Raw genomic sequence first — 17,890 nt, 5'->3', positions numbered from 1 at the left:
TGCTTTACAAACAAGAGAAACCACAACGTTCATATATGTCATTAGTGTATTTCCATTTTTACTTACCGTGGGGTAAAGCATGCATGTGTGTTTGTGCTGCCTTCAGAGACAGGATGCTGGAGTGTGGCAGATGTATTATGGATGGGTGTCTCAGGGAGGAAATATGGAAAAATGGTGGCCTAGTAGCTGCATCACCAGAATACTGTAAAAAGAAAAGAAACAACCAAAACATCAACAACAAAAACAAACTGATGACAGGTTTTATTGTACTGCTGAAATGCTGGAGCAAAGTAACTTGTACACTTACTGAATGCACTGATAGTTACATATACCTTTTCATATTCATATTATAGCTGAGCATGTACTAATTTGCTTACTTATTTAATTTACTTAACATGGTAGTCTTACAGCATCCAGAATTATTCCTTTCTCAGAAACAGCTTACAGTTAACTGCATTCAGAGTTGCAATGCAGCAAAATGATTCCAGCTGCAAATATATCAGCAAGACTAACTCAAGCAAGCAATCCATGGAAGGCCTGCAGGATACAGTTGAACTACATTTATTTAAACAACAGTACTTCAGTGATCAGCAACCTTTTTTGTTTTTTATATACAAACAATATCTAGTAGTTACTGGTACAGAGAAAACATTTTCTGATAAGCATTCCCGCACTTTTAATGAAACATACAGGAAGGAACAGTCAAGAAGATCATATAACTGAACTGGCAGAAGTCTGCAGGCTTTCTATACATTCCTACCTGACGCAGCTGGTATGTAAGTTGCCCCCCACCCCCAAACATCTTCTTCTTCCTCCATTTTTCTAGCTAAAATTCTCTTCAAGCCTTCTGTTTCAGTGTTCACGTTTGTAGTTCATGCCATTTCTTCTGTGTGACTTGGGCCTAGTCCCGTTCACCTGCTATTTGTGTTCCCTCTTTCCTATTTCTCCTTTTAGATAAATGAGTACTAGGCTAGTTGCCCTTGTGGGCAATTTGAAGCCGAGCAAATTTTCTTTTCAAAGGTGAGAATCAAACCCTATACCTTTTGTCTGTGAGATGAGCACCTTAACCATTATATCAACATGTGGAGTATCCTGTCATCACGATGTGTACATGACCCTGCTTTTCAATTTTCTTCTAGCATTTATTTTTCCTTAGTTTGCTCAGCTTTTTCCTGCCTCCCTATTGAAATGTTGGCACTTGAAATGCTGAGTGCAAATAAGCTGGAAAAAAAAATAAGACTGAAAACTAAGGAAAACAGCAAATCTCAAAGATCGCTCTACTCTTTTAAACTTCTTTTTTGCAGTGGGGTAAGCCCCCCTCTGCACCCCCCAACTTTGAGGGGCAAGCCCCCCTCCCAAACTTATGGGGGTGGGAGGCTGGCATAATAGTTAAGGTATTTACCTTGCAGACACAAGGTGCAGGGTTTGATTCTCAGATGGGGTAATTGGCTAGGCTTAAAATGGCCCACAGGTGCAGTTAGCCTAGTACTAATCTATGAATCTATGAATCTATATATACCAACTCTGAGATTGACATACCTTGCAGGAAAGGGAATATTCTGAGAAATGGCCCTCTTGGACTTAGTATATTTTAAGTTCTTTTTTCGGCCATTTAGTCTCCATATTTCGGGACTCATTTTAGAAGGCCCTGACATTTTGAATGATTACTGCTTGTCCTTCTAGCTCATCTCTCTGCCCCTTTTTTCATGCTTTTCAATTTCCTTTGCAGCTTCCTTATGGGTCTGACATCTTTCTACCCAGGTGGTCTTCAGAACTGTGCACTCTCATCAATGCTCTTTAGATCACTCTGTCATCCCTTGAGACCTTTTCTCTTATTTTACTGTGAAGTATCATGCACATTTCTCTTGATGATTAATTTTTGTTGTGATCATTCCCTAACAGGGATTTATCTGTCCCCTGGGACTTTTCCTCTAAGTGTAATAAACTGCACTTACTGCTCTAAATGCCACCTTTCTGTCAGTTCCTCTAGTCTCCTCTGTCTCTTTCTGGATGACCCCTCCCCATCATGAACTAAAGCTACAATCTGTTTTGATGAAAAATAGATCGATTATGTTCTCTGTCCCAGAGATAATGACAGACGCAAGCACATTGAAGAATACTGGCCCTAGCACTGCTCCTGGGGTAATCTCCATGTCACTTCCTTGTCGACAGCTGACACCTAACCGTTATTCTTTTCTTTCTCCACTCAGAACTGTCCCTTGCTCTTTCCTTCATCGTAATCCCAGTCTGTCCCTGTTTTAACTTAGGAAGCAGCGTCATTTAGGAGAATTCCCTGCGAAAGAAAAAAGCAAGCCAGGCTACTTTGTTTACATTATAATGTAAACCTTTAGGAATAAGTAAGAAGCACAAAGTAGAGTTGTATATTTGTTGGGGAAAAAGGTCTGATTGTGAATGTGAAGATTTCAGAGTGCTGCATTCTAGAAATGAAATTAATCCATTTTTACAAAGTAGTAAGCACATTCACACATGGTTAGACATTACTGGTGGATAAGTTCATGAAACTCAGGATAAACAAGTAACTATGTAACTGGGCTCTTGACTGTCTGATTGGTAGACCCCAATGGATATGTGCTGGAAGCAACACCTCTCAAATACTGGTGTTCCCCAAGGTTGTGTGCTCAGCCCCTTGCTCTTCACCATTCTCACCCATGACTGTACTGCAAAACATAACTCAAATCATATTATAAAATTTGCTAATGATTCCACAGTTGTGGGTCTCATTAGTGGTGGGGATGAACATAACTACAGGTTTGAGGTGAACACTTTGATTGCCTGGTGTGACAGGAACAATCTGGATCTGAATTTTAATAAGACCAAAGAAATTATTATGGACTTCAGGAGAAAGGCAACAGTTCATCAACCACTCACTATCAAAGGGGAGGTAGTAGAGTAAGTCAAAACAACCAAGTTCCTGGGCGTTTACATCTCGGATGACCTCTCCTGGGCCATCTAGTCAAGAAGGCTCAACAGAGGCTTCACCTCCTGAGAAAGCTCAAAAAGGCCAGGTTCCCACTTGTCTGCTCTTATCACTTTCTACAGGGCAGCTATCGAGACCATCCTCACTACCAACCTTATAGCATGGTTTAGCAACTGCACAGTTGCTGAGAAGAAGAAACTACAGAGGGTGGTGAGGGTGGCTGAGAAAATCTTGGGCACAAACCTCTCTTCTATTCAGGAGCTTTTCTTTACAAGAGCAAGAAAGAGAACATATAAAATACTTGCTGATTCGACCCATCCATCCCACAATTGGTTCTGACAACTTTTGTCTGGAAGGAGGTACTCCAGCTTCTGCTGTAGGAGTACCAGTTTCAGGAACAGTTTGTATCCTACAGCTGGGAGACTTATTAACTTGGACACCAACCATAATACCTGATACATTGAAGCCTCTTTTTTCCATTTAATCCTGCTTCTCTGAGTAATTATCACCAATATTACTATTACACAATATGATGGCTATACTGAGTCACATCTAAGGTTAACAAGTGCAATACAATAACTAATTGCTATTCACTAGTCACTATTTATTCTCTAGCTTAATAGTGAAAGGGTTTGCTGGTGGGCATTTTCTTTTTATTTATTATTTATCATTAGATAATGGGTATTGAGTGTATTTATGTAATGTGAACTACCTATTGAATGTGATATGTGTTGTTATTTTTGGTTTACTGTCATATAGTTGACACCTACAACAAAGAACCACCTGAAATGTTGACTAAAAGCTTGAAAATGTAATGTCGACAAGGTTAAAATGTCATAAACACACCTCCGGTTGTGAATTCGACCTTGCTCGACATTAGTAGAATGCAGTCTTACATTGCACAAGACATAACATGCTGCTTTTGCAGGGGGGCAAGCCCCCCTACACCCCCAGTGGGGGGCTGCTCCCCACACCCCCTGCAAACTATATATTCCAACTCCAAGATCGCACTACAGTGGAGAAAAGGGTACATTTCCTGATCTCCAGTGTACCGCAATCTCTAATTAAATGACCAACCTCATATTTGTGAAAGCACTGTGCATTCACTGACATGGAACTCGCACAACAGAAGGATCGGCAACATGGGTCGGCCAAATGTCATTCAACAACCTGTGGTCATCAAAACTTCCCCTGGCATATTAAATGTAAACCGTTATTTTCTTTCTTATGTTATTCCCTGATATCTCTGTATCTGTATTACTTGCATTGCATTTCTCTCATGAGCTGACATTTGTAATTCCATTTAGGCTGCACTTGTGTGGTCCTAAATGACAATAATCCCACTAGGCATTTTCTTACCATCATGGCACATATGTACTGAAATTCCTTACTTCTTGGTCTTTTTCATAAAACCGCAAGTTCAGACCTCAACATTCATATAATTAGATTCACTAGAAAAATCTATGGAGGAAAGCCCCTACCACTTACTTCAATTCAGTGCCTTACCTTACCTTTCCTAGAATATACTGTGCAGTTCCAGTCATTAGCCTGTACCTCTCAACCTGTTAGCATAAGAAATCTGGACAAAGCCAAAAATAACAGAGGGCAAATGCCACAAAATAGGGACTGATTATGAATATTGCCCTCAGCAACTTAGAAAGTTGCTAAAGTAACACATTTTGTTTTAGCATGGGTTTTCTGAAGGATATGGTCTGAAACTCAAATGTGTCTCATTATTTAGTGACTCCAATCTTCAATGACTTGCCACAAAACAACATGATTATGAGGAACAGAACAAAAATATGAGGCAAAAATCTGCACATTCTGCAAAATTCTTGACAGTTGAGAGGTATGATCAGCCTGAGGAAGATGACAGTTTGAATAGCCAAGTTTTTTATACTTCACTTTCCAAATGGGATTAAAAAGTTCATGTTGTAGTAACTAGGTAGGAAGCTAAGAATGTGGGTCATAACACATGTATGTATACATATATATGTGTGTGTGTGTGTGTGTGTGTGTGTCTTTGTCTGTGTGTGTGTGTGTGTGTGTGTGTGTGTGTGTGTGTGTGTGTGTGTGTGTGTGTGTGTATAGGCATATGTATAGCTATCTATCTGTATGTATATATATATATATATATATATATATATATATATATATATATGCAGTGGTGGTGCTGCGGTAGCGTTGTCGCCTCACAGTAAGACGTTGTCCTGTTCGATTCTCAGCTAGAGCGTCTTCTGTGTGGAGACATGTGTGAATGGGCGCGCCTTCGTTGAAGGTTGTGCGTCAGGGCCGGCAACTCGGCATGTAAAAATCTACTGCCAATCATTAGCGGACCGGAGTTCCACTGTGGCGACCTCTAACCGGGAAAAGCCGAAAGACACAACAACAACAAGACATAACATATACATATAGGATCTGTTTTATTAAATCAAATGAAAATACACACACACACACACACACACACACACACACACACACACACACATATATATATATATATCTTTCTCCCCTCTCTCTTTCTCTCTGCTAATTCAATGAAACCCTGACAATTGCCATTTGCATAGAAAGAAATACATGTTTATAAAAACATATAGTCATATAAAAGCATTGTATAAATGCTATGGTTGTGTTCCTATTAGCTCTCTGCTGTATATCTGCTTTTGGCTTTTTTACCCCATCTGACCACCTATAGTCTTATACTCTTATCAGAGTATATCACCTCTGTGAAATACTAGGTTTGCATGTAATCTGACTTCCAACAGTAGCAGACTATTCTGTCTATCCTGTATTTCTTAACAGAAAAATTTCCTCACCCAATCTGCCAGTTATTTTCTCTTTAATAGCCTTAGCCCATCATTCTCTTAGGCAAAACAGCTATTGCCATATCATACTACCCTCTACACCATCTTTTCCTCAAAGTAAACACTCACAAAAATATAATTTTCGCTTATGTTATTTTAGTAACCCTTCTTGCTTTTATTTCATCTGTCTGACTCACTGTTGAATGGATTACAGTATCCAAGTAGCATCTGAATCATGGGAAGCAGGAAACAACAGTAGGACCATTTACCAAAATAGGGTCATGATCAAAAATGTCAACCACGTGTTTTGCAGATGGCAACGCCACTGCTACTTCATATGGGGGACTGCATCCCTCACTTTACCCTTAGGTTATGTTTCCCTTAAAAAGTCACAATACCGGATCCAGCCTTGGAAAGAGAATGTAGTCTGATGGGGGTGTATAGGGTCCACAACTCCTATATACAGGAAAGCAGGGGAAACTTCCCCCTTCAAAAGTAATGAAATTGGTTTTTGCTAAAAAAAAAAATCTGTTATCTGCTTTAGGGTTTGCAACTTTTAGTGGGCTGTGTATTCAGGTTTCCCAGTTTAGGATTTCATGATTGGAAGTCAGACATATGAAGTAGAACCCACTTCTTTATACCCCTACGATCTTCACTGTTTTATTCATGTAATGTCTTTTTACTGCCTGCATTACTCATACTGGCATCTTACCAACACTGTCAAGTCATTGAAAGCAGTTTCAACAAACTTAAAAATATTTGCAAAAACTTCCTTCAGCTTATTTTTATTCAAAGTGTTTGTCATTTGGATTTTGCAGTATCATAGTGTCTCCTGAAAGAAATGTAAATAATGTTCTAGCTGCCTTCTTGGTTTAATATTTGGTATGTGGTCTTTTAAACAATACTGACAAAGTATGTAACTCTTTTCAGTCCTTTCTGCATAAAGCCTGAGAAAGCAATAACTCAACAGTTTTTTTGTGAGGCTTTTCTGTATTTGGTCAGTCAAGTAGCAATCTTACTTGCTCTGAACTGGCAGTACACTTTGTCATATGGTTTTGACAACCTGTATGAATCTTCTGGCCCACTTGATTGTGATTATATGAAATTCTTTACTTCCAAATTGTAGACACTAGTCAGAACTAAGGATATCTGGAATTTCATAATGTAGAAATGTGGTTTAACAGGCATATTGCCTGAATCTGATGAAGTACCATGTAGCCTTATGATCATGGTGCACTCTGAGTAATAGTCACCGTAAATGAAATAATGAATCGCTGTGCACTCTGAGTAATAGTCTGGCATTTCATGTGAAAACATTTCCTTTTGGGCATGGTCATGTCGTATACCTTGACTTGGTGAATAGAAAATGGTAAATCTTCCAGTGAGCCAAAGGGCTTTTGCTACAAGAAGGAGCAGTTTTTAACCTGCTGGGGAATGGGGGGAACTGGTCCATGTTCCGAAAATGATAAATAGGTTCACAGTACTGTTAGGGTTGGGGAAGTGGGCTTTGATGGACCTTCAGGAAGAGAATTTAAAACATCTTTCCCTGTAGTGAGGAAGATTCCTAATGATATTATTAAATCAAAGAGACTGGAAAAGAAAGAGAGGTGTAAGGAGATTACTGGGGTAGTGCATGAATCAAAGCTGATCATGTTCAGATGCAGCCCAGGTGAGTACATCACAGTGAATACAATGTTGACAACAACAGAGAATAAATACAATCATTATCAAAATCAGAGACAGTAGCATAACTTAATTCATAGTTTGTATCTGGTATATATATATATATATATATATATATATATATATATATATATATATATTTTTTTTATAGATCTACTTGTAAAGCTTGAAGTTTCAAAACTTTGAACTTCAAATCGCTGAGACCAGAAGACTGAAGTTTTGAAACCTTGAAAATGAAATAATAAAAAAAATAAAAACAAAAACATTTTTTTTACGTTTTTGCAGAAGGACAAGTCACCCCGCGCCAACTCTTAGATCACACTACAGTGAGGAAAATGGTAACTATCCCATTCTGTGCTGTACAGCGATCTCCATTCAAAAAATTCAGAGTTTCAAAACGTTGATCTTCTGGTCTCAGCCGTCTAAATTTTGAAGTTTTGAAACTTTGAGCTTCTGAAGAGGATCCATGCATACACATTATTTGCAATGATGAAGACAGTATGCAAAAAGCAACATTTGAGTCTGAGTAGCCTGACGGAGTACATCACAGTCAATGCATGGTAGATGATGAGAGGTGAGAGACAAGATTTGTGTAAGAGATAGGAGGGTTAACATAAAAGAAAGCAGGCATTTAAAACTATGCATAATATTTACAACACTGCTGAAAGAATGATGCAGATAGGTGTGATTGTGTAGAATATGCATGGTTGAGTTGACATTTAGGAATAAAATATAGTCAGTAGATTTAATGTTAGCTGAGAGGAGTAAAGATGCAGACTATAGAAAGAGTAAAGACAGGGAGAGAGAGAGAGAGAAAGGAGAGGATAGGAGAGGAGTGGAGACAGGAGGAGGGGTGTTTGGGTTTTAGGTGATGTGACCCCTTTGGAAGCAGGATCATTGGGCTTCTTTTAGAAGGTATGTTTTTAACTGGTGCCTGCAGTGGGGTAAGAGGTGTTTTCATTTTGGTGAATTGGTAGACATTACCAAAAGGTAGGAGCCAAGATTGAGAATGTTTGGTACAATGCACTTTGGTCCTGAGGTAAGGAGTATTTGGGTAATTTGGGAATATGCCCTAAGGTTGTAGGTGGATGTTTTTTCAATGACTTTGGTGGCTCACAGGGAGATTGGTTCAAGATGAAGTAGTTTGAAGAGTCAGATTCACAGTAGTAGCTTGTATGTCTGCATTATAGGCAACTGTTTAGCTTTGGAAAGGGTGAGACAGTGATGTTCCATAAGGGGGGAGTTTATGTGGCAGATTTTCTTCTAGTTTGTAAGGTATAATTATTTTTTACGAGATGGTTGCAGTGAACGGGAGGCCATACTTGAGTTGTGCTAGGAGTATTCCTTTGCATATTGTGGTTATGTCTGGTGCAATGATATAAGGAGAAATGTTGCGGTCCATAAGAGGAGAAAGTTTTTTTTTTGTATTTGGCATTGAAAGTTAAAGATTTGTTCTACCCAACTGCTGAGTTACTTGAAGAATGTTGTGTTTTGTATTTTGGTGTTGTTATATCTAGGATGTTTAGGTCTGTAGGGGAGGGCTAAAGTATTTGGAGAGTACAAAACAGAATGGTTTTAGTTATGAATAGGTTAAGAGTTATCTTGTGATTCATGAACCAGTTGTGGAATGAGATAAGATCTGCTTGGACCCACAACTGTTTGTCAGAGTTGTTGTGAATAGGTTTGTAGATATCTGTGTCATCTGTGTATAAAATGAGTGATAGTAATGGAGGTGATAGGGGAGTTTTTAATGAAGAAGAAGAACAGTAAAGCGGCAAAGACAGAACCTTGAGGAGTCCATTAATATAAAGTGGCTTCAATGGAGAAGGAAGAACCTATTTTAACCTTTAAATGTCTGTCAGAGAAGAAGCTGTTAAAAAGTGTAGGGAGATTTAATACTGATTTCTGTTAGTTTGTTAATTAGGAGGGAGTTGTTGATAAGATCAACTGTTTTAGTAAAGTCAATGAATTGGGCTCCAGTTAGATTGCCTTTGGCTGTGTTATGTGGTATGTCATATTTTAAGAGTCCATAGGTCCATTATAGTACTGTTGTCCTGGCCAGAACATCTGTTGCTTTAGACTGAAAAGATGGTATTGGTGAATGTAATCTGATGGTTGTATACATTTTTTTCTAAAGATTTTCCCTAGAGAGGGCAGTATAGATATTTTGCAGAAATGAGAGATATAAAAAGTGGTTGTGCTGCTCCGGATGCTGATCTATACTTTTGACCTTTGGATTTGCAACTATAAAAAAGAGAATGAGGTGAGAATGACTTATGGGTGTATGACTGCCCTCTTCCTTGGTCAAATGTTTAGAACAGTTGTTTTAAAATGAAAACAAAAACAACTATCAAAATAAGTTATTTCAAGGCTGTGGTTCTAAGGTTAGGTAATGTGTAGCAGTTAAATATATGAATTAAGTCATTCTACAGCTATGCAGTAATCATTCAGATAAGTTTCAGTCATTTTAAAACATGAATGAATATGACCCCCATGCAAGAATTTGGTCTTGAGAACTTCATATAACATGGACAATTAAATACTGAATAAGAGGTATTGAGGAGTGGGACGAATGAGAGGATCCCCAAAGTGAACATAAGGGGATACCCAAATGCAATGTGAAGTAAGAATGCATAAAAAGATGTGTGTACAGGTTCTGAGAAATATGCATGTTTATAAACAAACTAATCTGGAAGAGCTGGGAATATGAAAGATTGAGGAAGGACAGTGTTGTTCCCAGAGAAAGAAGAAGGATACCCACAGCTTAATGGAAGAAAAGCTTAGTTTAATGTCTCATAATTATGAAAGGTATGCAAAGGGTTTTCATGAAGATAATGGTGTTTCACTCTTGTAACTGTGATGGCTTATTGACAAGGAATCTTCAGCTAGACTTAATTTTCAAGATAAAAATGAACATAGAAAATATTATTATTTGCTTAATTGTAAATCGTATGTAAACAAGTAGTTCAGAAACTTCTCTGGTAATAGCATGTTCTTTATAAACTGTTTTTGAAGTCAGTTACTAAATGGTAAAATTTAAGGTCAACTCCCAAATATTTTCACTAAAATTTTGTCTTTGTACAATGTAAGCAAATTTAACTTGAAGAATCTTGCTGTTCATTAACTTCATCTAGTCAAATATATGCCCACCTGTGCTGGAAATTAGGTTTTAACATCTCACACTCTCTGACAGAGTTGTCCTTGCACTCTGAGAACCACTTACTAAGTTGGCCATTGCCCTTTCTCTGTATATGCCAGTTTCTTAGTCTTCTTGGCCAACAGGTTTCTGCATTCAGGAAATGAAAGAAAACCTGTTCTGCTTGGTACCTCTCTACTAATTGCTTTGTACTAGCTATAAACTGTTTACTTTCTGTTATACTTTAACCTATATAAAACTACTTATAAACAAACTCAAACCATGCTCTACTTCAGCTGATGATCTTCCAAGCAAATACCTTAAAATAGCAGCTGATACCATTGTCTGCGCTCTCAGTCCTTAAAAATAGGAAAAAGTCGAGGAATCCCACATTCCACGTCTCTCTGCAAAAGTCACACATTATCCCTCTGCACAAAGGAGGAAATTTAACAGACATTACTAACTTTAGACCTATAGTAATCTTATCCCCCCCACTCCAAAATACTTGAAAAATGTTTTCAAAAACAATTGCTAAACTATCTCCTGCAGGAAGAACTCTTATCCCCAACACAATATGGCTTCTGTCATTTCCAGAGTACTAACACTGCACTTCTAATCTATACAGATACTGTTAGTAAAGCTAGAGATAACCACAAACTAGTCTCCTCCTTATTTCTAGACTTGTTTAAAGCCTTCAACGCAGTATATCACAGCAAACTTCTACTTCAAATGTCCTCATTAGGTCTTGCTCAGTCCACAGTTCTGTGGTTCAAAAGCTACTTATCCAATAGATATCATTCAGTAAAATGACACTACACCCTCTCTCCATACTTTCTGATCATCACTGGTATACCACAAGGCTCTATCCTTAGTCCCCTCCTCTAACATTCTCACCAGCACCCCCCACATATCCATGCAACAGGCCTAGCTAATACAGTACGCAGAAGACTCCATACTCATTTGCACATTTGAAAATGTGGCATCCTTCCAAAAAAAATATCAAGAAGCTTTAACAGCAACTGAAGCATGGCTTTGTAACTCACAACTCATGCTCAAAACTAACAAAAAAAATACTACCTTTCCCCCAAATCTCTCTTGCATGAAAAAACATAACACAACCAGTGAGGTCACTTCTCATAGCAAATTATTAAGGATGATAGTGGATGATAATCTTAAATTCAACTTGCATATGCAAAACTGTATAAGAAAAACTCATCAAAAACTAGGCATGCTTTACAGAGCCAAAAACTTTCTCACTGATGCAACTAAAGCTACACTTGCCACTGCTTATCTCCTCCCCACACTTCTTTATTGTGCTCCTATCCTTACTAACCTTCAGGCATCACAAAAATCAAAACTTGAACAATGCTATAACAATGCTATAACAAAGTTGCTAAATTTGCAGCAAATATCCATTTCAGAAACCACCACTGTATAGCACCAGAAAGCCTAAATTGGTTAGAACTACCCCATCAACTAGCAAATACACAGCTTCTTACCACCTATAAAATTATCCAGAATCCATCTGCTTGTCTGGAACTGAATAACATTCTGCACAGCTATGTTCCTAGTTGGTCATTATGATACAATGACCAAATACTCCTATTTGTCCACAAACCTATCTGTTCTGCTGAGCATTGTTTGTACTCATACCATGTTGCTAAAGCCTGGAACTCCTTATCTGTAGCCATCAGGTCAATAAGCCACCTCACATTTTTCAAAACCATTCTGAAAGACTTCCCAGCCAAAACCAGTCTCTGTTCTTTCTCAACACAAGGATAAACTATATCCCTAAATGTGGACACACATGTATTCATATCTTACATCTCCTTACTCTCCCTTCTTCCCTGACTTCCTTACATTTATCAATTTCTCTCCCCTGTTTTTCTCTGTAAATATACAATAAGCCTGCTTTTCTCTCACTTCATATTGCAATTCCTGTTTGTATTATACTAACTTGCTGTTAATTTCTCTATAAACTGGATAATATTTTTCTACCTATTAAATTATTGTCATATAATTCCTAACTATTCTTAACCAATGTTTTCATATTATGTCTAATTTGGTATAACTATTTAAACTGTATTTGTTTATTGTATTATTTTAAATACTGTAAAATTATTATTCTTAAAATGTTTTGTAATACTTTGGAGCTTTTCTCCCCGGGCCTCCTCTGAAAATGGGATCTTACCCAGCTGGACTTTCCTGGTAATCAGATGTCATTAAATAAATAAATAAATAAATAAATAAATAAAAAATCATTAATATTGCAAGGTAAGAAGGACACCCAGCATGGGTTATTAGATGATAATAGTATGGCAATGATTTTGTATGTAAGCTGAGTAAGGGTGTGGAATTAGTGGAGCGTAAACCTCATGACTGGTGGAGCTGGTTGTTGGTATATATATATATATATATATATATATATATATATATATATATATATATATATATATATATATATATATCTTTTTGTCGCCGGACTGTTTTCAAAAACAATCTGGATTGGGAAGACTGCAGGCATCAACGAAGATGCCCAGAAGTCATTGCAGTTTTAACCACAGGAAATTGGAGGTCGATGGGACTGCTAAGTCAGCAGCCTGTCACATAAACTGAGTATGTGATATGGCTGCTGATTAGTCCTGTTACTCTTGCATTTTCTTTCCGTGCTTTAACTGGATAAATTAAGTTGTAAGGGAGAGAGAGAGAGTGAGAGACAGAGGAAATAATTTAAAAAAGAGAAAATCCATCGATCAGATTATTGTTTTTGATTGTGAGTGAGACTCAGAATCAAACTTTAAGGTAAGAGAAGCCAAGGAAAACTATTTATAAATTGACCCCCCCACAAAAAAAAAATAATAATTAAGTTCTCATTTTTTTTTCCTTGCAGGGCCAGCCAGATACTTTCTGCATTTTCTTCCCTGCAGGGGTTAACCAGATACTAGTGGTTTGTGTGTTTTTGGGGCTGTTGGTGTTTTTCTTTTTTTTTTAGTATGATACACTGGAAAGGTCAACCAGATACTAGTGGGCTGTGTGTTTTTGGGGCTGTTGAAGACTTTATTTTTTAATATAATATCCTGGCAGGGTTAACCAGATACTAAGAAGACAATGTGTTTTGGAGGCTATTGATAGATTTTTTTTTTAATAGAATATCCTGGCAGGGTCAACCAGATACTAAGGAAGCAATGTCTTTTGGGGGGCTGTTAATTGATTTTTTTAATACAATATCCTGGCAGAGTCAACCAGATACTAGGTCAGCAATGTGTTTTAGGGCTGTTGATGGATTTTTTTTTTACATAATATCCTGTCAGGATGAACCAGATACTAAGGAAGCAGTGAGTTTTGGAAACGGTTTGTAGATATTTTTTAATATAATATCCTGGCAGGGCTAACCAGGTACTAGGTATGCAGTGTGTTTTGAGGGCTGCTTGTGGATGAAGTGTTTTTTTTTTTAACCTATCTTTTTTCAGGGTCAGTCAAGATATATTAGGATGGTGTGTGGATGTTTTGTTGTTGAAACTCTAGCCTTGCATGACTAAAGTGTATATGGGTGAACTGAAGTAAGATCACCTGCAAGCTCTTGAATATGTGATGTGAAAGAAGTACAGTAATGCAACCATACTCTTCTATTTTCATTATTTTAAACCTTGTAGGCTCAAAGCTGATACTGTGGGTAGGAAATCGGGCTGGGGGGGCAATGTCTAGTATATGTGAATGAAATGACTGGCCTTACTTTTGTACTTCTGACTTGCTTTGCAAGAGTAATGTGCACCTGAGTGAAGTAAGATCGACCACAAGCTCTGAACTCTGGGTATTATTTATGTGAAAAAATACATATATTAATAACAATTTTGTCTTTTATCCTTTTTTTGTCTTTTAACCTCACAAGATCAAATCAGATAGTGTGGGTGGGGTAGGCAATAGGAATTGGGGCTATGTGTGAATGAAACAACTGGCTCTGCTGTTTACTGTTGTTGTAATTCCAGCTTTGCAAGATTGTAATAGTTGCCTGTACTGTCAGATGAATGTAACCTAATTATCAAATGTATGAGTTATTCTTAATGTATGTTATTTCATATCATGTCTGTACTGAATGTCTGTTTAAAAATGTTTGTAAATATGTTAGAGCTTTTCTCCCCGGACATATGCTGAAAAAGTTTTTTTTTTTTTTTTTTTTACAAACCTGGGTAAACAAAAGTAAAATATGAAATTTGTATTTCTGTAAGGTGAACTGGCACACACAAGTTGTAACTAATGTTTATGTCAAATAAATGAAATTAATGTAAGTATTTAACCTGTTACTATTATTTCTACTTTAATTCTGGCAGTTTCAAAGCAGATACTTTTGTTTGGTAACGGGGAGGGGGGTGTTTGTGAATGAAATGGGTTGACTGTCCCTGCTGTTTACTGTTGTAATTCTGGCTTTGCAAGATTAATGTGTATTTTGGTAAAGTCACCTGTCATACAAGCCTGTGCCACAGTCTCTCAGAACCACTGGCAAATTAGGTGCTGGAGTAACCTTGAGCTGTGAATAATAAACTAAGATAGTACAGTGGGATTTCCAAATCTCCTTACTTTTCACTTGGCATTGTACAAAACGCAGATTACCTGATACGGTATAATGTATGTTTACTATATCATGTGTACTCATAATAGATCCGTGCAGTCAAGATCAGCCATTTTTTTACCGTTTAGAGATGTTTAAATTTTGTGCTGTTATAGCATAACCTAAACACCCCATTAGCTCTAAAATGTGATTTAGTCTAGTATTTGGTAGATTATTCAGCATGTACAATAGTGACTGAGCAGTTATTTTATGTAAAATGGTAAGCATAATCAGTGTTGTTCCCACTGTAACATAGCTCCACCCCATGAAGTTAACCTCATCTCTTTCTAGTTGGCCCCACCCCATTCAGGTGTCTCTTGCAGCCCCCCTTGGATTTGAAGTCACCAGCCAGCACTGGTCAAAGTTGCAGGGTGTGAAACCTTCCTCCACCTTTTGTACTTTATGACGGGGGTTGGCAGAATGATTAAGCTGTTTACCTTACAGATACAAGATACAGGATTTGCTTCTCACATTTGAAGGAAATTGGCTAGACTTACAATGGCCCACAATGGCAGCTAACTTAGTACTCACCTATAAACCTAAAAACATGGCTCATATGATGATACTTCTGTTTTTTTTTTTTTTTTTTTTATTACAGCTGATTCTTTCCTTTACACCATAACTATTCCATGATGCAGGAAAAGGTGGGGCCAACTAGAAAGGGGTGAGGTTACAAGCTTGGATTAATCACAACCAACCTGACATCTTAGCCATCTCTGAAACCTGGCTAAAACCCCATATTACTGACTCTGAAATCTTACCTCCAGGTTTCTACATCCTCAGAAGTGACCGATTAAATAAAAAAGGTGGAGGTTCTGCTCTAATCTACTCTAACCTTCTCTCCCTAATCCCTCTTCAAATCCCAACCCCACAATTCAAAAATTCTGAACTAACAGCAGGTCTGCTTGGATTGAATAAACATAAGAATATCTGCATTATTTCCTTATATATCTCCCCAGGTGACAACATCTCTACCCTTGAAAATATTCTTCACTGGGCCTCAACTGAAATAAAATATGAAACCTACATTCTAGATGCCTTCCCCCTCTCTATCCATTAACCTATACAACTTCACCCAAGTAATCCATTCAACAACTCGTCCTAACAAAAACCACCCCCCAGCGTCCATCATAGACTGGATTCTAGTTTCCCATCCAAACAAAATAATTCTCTCTGGCACTATCCCTGACACCTTCAGTGACCATCTCCCTGCCTTCATTCATCGCTCAGCTAACTTCACCCAATATCAACACCATTACATTCAAACTCGTAATCTTAGCAACTTCAACCCCACAATTTTCGCAAACACTTTTAAACAAATTAACTGGCAAATCCTAAACACTCTCCCCCTTGACAATGTTGTAGAACATTTTAACTCTATCTTCTTAAATACTCTTAGCTCTCTAGCCCCTCTGAGAAACAAACAAATCAAAACCAATTCTGCTCCTTGGCTGACCAAAGAAACTAAACAAATCATGCATCACAGAGACAAATCCTAGAAGCTTTATCAGAAAAATAAACTGCCTTCTGCCTTGCTCCAATACACCCAACTCCGCAACCAAGTAAAAAAACTAATCACCTTGGACAAAAACAACTACTATAATAAACTTCAGTCCAAAAATAACAAGAACCCAAAACAATTCTGGAAATCAATAATTCCCTTCTCCATCCAGGGTCCAGGAATAATCCCTGCCCTGACCCTAGTTTAACTGACATGGAGCTGAGCTCTCACTTCAACACTTTCTTTACAGAATCCATAGCTAAGCTAACCAAAACATTCCCAAACAATAATCCACCCAACTCCCTTTCCTCAACACCCAACAACCTTAATAACTGTCCCTTTAATTTCCAGTTCAAACCAGTTTAAACCATCTTTATAAAAAGGCTCTTATCCAAACTTAAGCCATGCTCTAATGCCCCTGACAACATACCCTCCTCCTTCCTCAAATGCGCAGCCGAAGGTATTGCTCTCCCAATTAGTATCCTGATTAACAGATCCTTAAAAGAGTCGTATGTACCCAAACTTTGGCGTTCAGCCTACATTCTACCTCTTCACAAAGGAGGTAAAAACACCACTATTTCTAACTTCCGCCCCATTGCCCTACTCTCTCCAATATCTAAAATTCTAGAAAAATGTGTCCACCACCAACTTTTGCCTTTCTTAACTCAGAATCACCTACTTACACCCATCCAACATGGCTTCCGCCCTGGCCACAGCACCATAACTGCCTTACTATCCTTCCTAGAAACAGTCAATCGAGCCCGAGATTCTGGACTTCTAGTATCCACAGTACTGCTAGATCTATCTAAAGCCTTTGACACCATCTCCCATACACACCTTCTCCTTCATCTCGCCAACCTTAATCTCTCCCCTAATACTCTATCCTGGTTCTCCAGTTACCTATCTGACAGATCTCAAGCTGTCAGATGGAAGGACTCTACCTCTTCCTTCTTGCCTACACCTACCGGCGTTCCTCAGGGGTCCATCCTCGGACCCATGCTTTTCAACATCTTTATAAATAACCTTCACACAGTCATCCCTGACACTACAGTCATCCAATACGCTGATGACTCTACCTTAGTTTGTGCCTCCTCTAACATTCCTGAACTACTGACTAAAACACAAATAGCCTTTTCCTCTACAGAGAACTGGATGCACCAAAACCATCTCTCCCTCAACTCTAATAAATCTAAAATACTAATTTTCACCCCTACCAGGGTTT

At 38.0% G+C, this 17,890-nt stretch overlaps 1 protein-coding gene across 3 annotated transcripts in view; it reads right to left on the bottom strand.

Annotated features, from left to right (window-relative positions):
- Positions 1 to 17,890, bottom strand: part of FOXP3 (forkhead box P3) — a 733,303-nt gene that overhangs the window by 220,324 nt on the left and 495,089 nt on the right. For all 3 annotated transcript variants that reach the window (XM_044080123.1, XM_044080122.1, XM_044080124.1), the window contains one exon: positions 67 to 202. In XM_044080123.1, coding sequence (XP_043936058.1) covers positions 67 to 202 — 136 coding nt within the window. The remainder of the gene's footprint in view (positions 1 to 66; positions 203 to 17,890) is intronic.

Source organism: Protopterus annectens, chromosome 8.part0 (assembly GCF_019279795.1).
Source record: "Protopterus annectens isolate FY-2018-M chromosome 8.part0, PAN1.0, whole genome shotgun sequence".
In the NCBI taxonomy this organism is placed as follows: Eukaryota; Metazoa; Chordata; order Ceratodontiformes; family Protopteridae; genus Protopterus; species Protopterus annectens.
Note: the sequence above shows the minus strand (reverse complement) of the source record. Positions and strands in the feature narration are given on the sequence as shown.